The 4,531-nt window shown below is 34.4% G+C and overlaps 1 protein-coding gene across 1 annotated transcript in view; it reads right to left on the reverse strand.

Annotated features, from left to right (window-relative positions):
* Positions 1 to 3,506: 3,506 nt before the first annotated feature.
* Positions 3,507 to 4,531, reverse strand: part of LOC105621952 (neuroligin-4, X-linked) — a 36,617-nt gene continuing 35,592 nt past the window's right edge. Inside the window, exons 9-10 of the mRNA XM_012203387.1 lie at positions 4,198 to 4,328; positions 3,507 to 4,088 (exon numbers count right to left, since the gene is read on the reverse strand). Coding sequence (XP_012058777.1) covers positions 3,507 to 4,088; positions 4,198 to 4,328 — 713 coding nt within the window. The remainder of the gene's footprint in view (positions 4,089 to 4,197; positions 4,329 to 4,531) is intronic.

Consider the following 4,531-nt stretch of genomic DNA (forward strand, 5'->3'; position numbering starts at 1 on the left):
AAACTTCGTTATAAGAGTGGTTATGTCATGCGAGAGGAGAAGCGATTGCTATTGTTTCTTGTTTGCTGTACCGTAAGACAAAATCGTAGTTGAGTAGTAATGGCAGGATTGTTATTATTTCAGCTTCATGCTACATAGTTGTAGCAATTGCATATACAGATTGTACCGTATTATTGTAAACGATTAGAGGGAGCAGGATAGCGAGTTTTGTCCGGACAAAGGCCGCGCTTTTGTCCGCATAACGAGCCACGATCAGAGAGACGAAAAAATGTTGATAATTTTCTATTCTTTGTATTAGATTCTCTGTAATACTCGTAAAAATAGACTGTATGTTTTGTTAATTAGTAGAAATGCATGAAATAAAAATAATGCTCAATTACAAGTTAACAATATTGATTGACAATAGTAAACAGGTACACAATCGCGAATCAAAATTCTTGTATTAATATTTATGCTAAATCGATAGTAGTTTTTCACTCTGTTATAATTTTAAATATTAATATTATATTTGTGATATTTGAATTTAAATATACATTGTCTAAGTTTTATTTAGTTTTTTTGAATTTCACATGTCAAGCGCCACATTTTAAATTTTAAATATTAATATTCTTAAAAAGATAATCTGTGTATCGTGAGAAATTTTGAAGAAAAGCGAGTCTAAGCATTCGCTTTAACTGCCATTAAAAGCGAGTCAAAAGTTTCTCTGATCGTAAGGTTCGTTTGTCGAGGTAAAGGAACCAACCCCATCTTTTTGTACCTTGTATCTTAGATAGAGCCTCGTGTTAGTCCGAATTCGAGGTTCGCGAATGAAATTTTACAAACTTGTCATAACATGTGTGTCGCGATTACCATATTTAAACCGTAGAGCTTCAACGAATGAGCGAATAAAGTTTTATGTTCACCAGAAAAAAATCCTTGGAATTCTTAGATTTCTTAATTGTCTCAGTATTCAGATCTGATATTTAAGATCGTCTTAAGATATCATGATCCAATCAGAGAGTCAGTTAGCATCTTAAGACATTATTTAAGACGATCTTAAAATAAAAGAATGAATACCGCCTTAATTAAATGTCTGTATAACTTTCTTTGCATATTTATAATTTCAATGTCACAGATCAATATAAGCAGCTTATTTTTTAGCTTATTTAAAAACTTTTAATTTACATTTACTCAATCAATCTTGACATAATTCGTTATTATTTTAATCTTTTGTAAGCTGACAAAATAATTCTCTGAGGAGATAGGTTGGATTAAACGATTGATAGTTTATTATATAGTTTATTGTAATGTCAATTATATACAAATTTAAAATTACGTCCAGTGTGCTTCCGACTACGCTGACATACCGTTTTTCTCATCGATGTGCAATAATATTACAATCAGAGCTATTCTTGAGCTCTTTGGTATATCATTCACTCGTTAACAGCGCATCACAGCGACAGACCTAAATTTAATTAATCTTTATTTACAGTCGAAATTACATTCGAAAGATCTTTCGACAGCCTGTCGCTGTTCAGATATTCAAAAAATTTTTATTAATCTTTTAAAAATAGGACAACTCTAGAAATTTAATCTCTTTCTGTCTCTTTTTATTACTTGCTAGTCTTAAAAATGATACGAATGATATGAGATTAGTGAAATCAATAAAATTAAAACGAAGAATGTCTAATGAAATCTTTATATCAACAATATAACTTTGTAACAATATAACGATATAATTTTTCAAATAGTTTGCAATCAATTGTTGTGCGAATGCCTGCCTCGCATATAATTCTTTTGAAAATGTTTATATTTAAAACAACGAGATTGTGATTAAATTTGCAGTTGTCTTATTTTTGTAAAACATTGGTGGATTAAAAACAACGCGTTTTTTTATCGCAGCAGCTTTCTGTCTTTAAATTTTGACTTATAACGATTTCTCATTCAACATTCCGTAAGATTTTCTTAATTCGCGATCGTTTGGCAGTATACTGTTGAGTGTCGTCAATCATTCAACTTTTCTTATGATAAAAAAAAATTGTTCGATTCTCGATCTTCTACTTAATCCATTCATTTCAGAAATTTATCAAATTTTTATTGTGCAGAAGTTTATCTTAATTTTATCTTATATTTTAATTTGCAAAAAATTACTAGAATATTGTAACATTTTCACGAAATTGTTGAAATTTTATTTTGTCAATCTTTGTCGTGACAAAATTTTGCTGCTAAAGATAAATTTGATTTAAAAATTTAATCACATATCATCATTGAGAGAAAGAAAGTATATTAATTAAATATTTAATTGAGCATTTGAACGATCGACGATCATAGAAATGAATCGTCGTGGCAGCGATTCGAACCATTGTCATAATCATTATCACTCGGAAGAACGAGGACAGTGTCGGCACGACTCAAATCGGCTCGAACCTTCAGTCTATATTACATGGAAGTATAATAATGAAAGAGAAGGAAAGGGAAAGAGACAGCTGACAACACAAAAGATTAAGAAAGATACTATCAATTTTGACAATTTCGTTTGTGTGCGTAAGAAAATTGCTTACTAATTTGTCATAATGAATTTTAATGAATGTTGAAGAAATATATAAAAGAAGATGTCCATCTTCATTAATAAAATTAGAATCTTTAAGTAAAATAAAATCTAAATAAAATTAAAAAAATACAAGAGAATATAACAGGATGTGAAGAATGTTAAAAAGGAATGTAATGAATACGAAAAATTCAAATTCTTTTCTTGAGGATGAAGAGTCCTACTTAACGCAGATTTGTCTATCCATCGAAGACTATGTGATTTTCGGCAGTTGGTCGCAAATTCGAAAGGTAGAAAACGATAACAGTATGGCGGTGTCACTAATACAGGGGCAGCAACTAGCGAATGGAAGCAACACTGCTTGGCCCAAACGACTGGACCTCGACATTTTCTGAGTCTACAATAAAGGCCAGCAGTTAGCTTCCGGGTTCAAAATCCCAGCCACGCCCCTGGCACTAATATGTACTTCTCACGCAACAATGAAAGTCCTCCATTTACTTTTCATCCTTTATCACTTCCTATCTATCGACAATATCACGCTTCGAAAAACTTTGAAGAATTGTTCCATTTTCCGTCGAATATATTATTCCGTTGAATAATATTATTCCTGAAATGATTTTCCGTTTTTGATTTCAGACTTTGTCTCTTTTAATCGTCTTGCGATTTCTTCTGTAGGATTTTTATTCCATTTCTGACGGCTATACCGTCGACGAAGAACATTCTGAAGAGTCACCTCGGTACGATTTCCGGACACTCGACGGTTTCTAATCTAAAAGTTTCGGTATTCACTCGAGTCTGACTCTCAGCTTCTTTGTGACCTGGCAATGATTGTATTTCTTCTTGAGTATCCTCATTATGTCCATCATCAGATTGATAATTGGAAAGTAATTCCCATTTTGAAGTGATTCTCTGACGATTGTTTCAGGATCCTATTTTCCTCGCGGCCATGTTAGTTCGGTGGCCGCGCGGTCTCCTAAAGTCAGACCCTTAACTCCTCCATGACCTGAGGGTGATTGTGTCCCTTCTTCAAGGTCCCAGTGCCGGTCATGGCCAAGCTCTCCTGCTGTAACTGATTGGGACTGATGATGAGGTTCTGACCAGGTTTACCGGGCTTCGTATTCTTCGGTGGCGGGGGCGGCATAGGCACGTGACAGGTATTGTTCTGGAGGTCAGCAAACTCCGGCGGCGGTATGTGCTGGATGTGATGTCGTTCAGCGGTCTTGGTCTCCAGCTCGCCGCAAATGTTGTTCGGCATTTGGCCGTTCTCTTGGCGCTTCTTCGAGCAACCGTGGTGCTGGTGGTTGCTCTTGTCGCGTTGATAATACACCCCGGCGAAAATGAGTACGTTTAAGATCAGCAGACTACAGCCGATCGCGATTGTCACGCTCAGGGCGGTGGAATACGCCGCGAAGCCATCCTCGGGTAACGCCGTGGAATCCTCGAAAGTAATGTCGCTCGGCGTAATCGTTGACATGTTGGACGAGGATTTCTCGATAGATGTTACCTCCAACGTAGTTGTTCTTGCAGTTGTTGGTAGCCTCTGAATGAATCTGGGTGGCACCTGGACAATAAAATTCTTCCTGAGTCCAACATAATTGCTTAACTTGTTTCAATTTTGATAATCATACGATAATTAACTAGCAATTGTTTTTATAGTGACATTGTAATACCTGCTCGGCATCGAGAAGATGATGCGACCTAGGAACGTCATCTGAACCGGGTTTGTGAAGGTCGGGCACCAAGTTTAGCCAAAAAGAAAGGCGATGGGCTCTATAGTGATTCTTCAGTTTCGATTTGAGTTCTACAAAATTAACGAAGTATAAACAATTTTGTTTATTTTATATATATATATATATATATATATATATATATATGTTGTTATAATTAATTTATTACTATATAATATATATAATATATATTATATATATATTTATATANAAAGAAATTAATTAATTTAGTAAAATTAAAGTTTTAGGTACAAAGTAACTTACAAAGAAGGTACTT

This window comes from Atta cephalotes (assembly GCF_000143395.1).
Source record: "Atta cephalotes unplaced genomic scaffold scaffold00038, whole genome shotgun sequence".
NCBI classification, from domain to species: domain Eukaryota; kingdom Metazoa; phylum Arthropoda; class Insecta; order Hymenoptera; family Formicidae; genus Atta; species Atta cephalotes.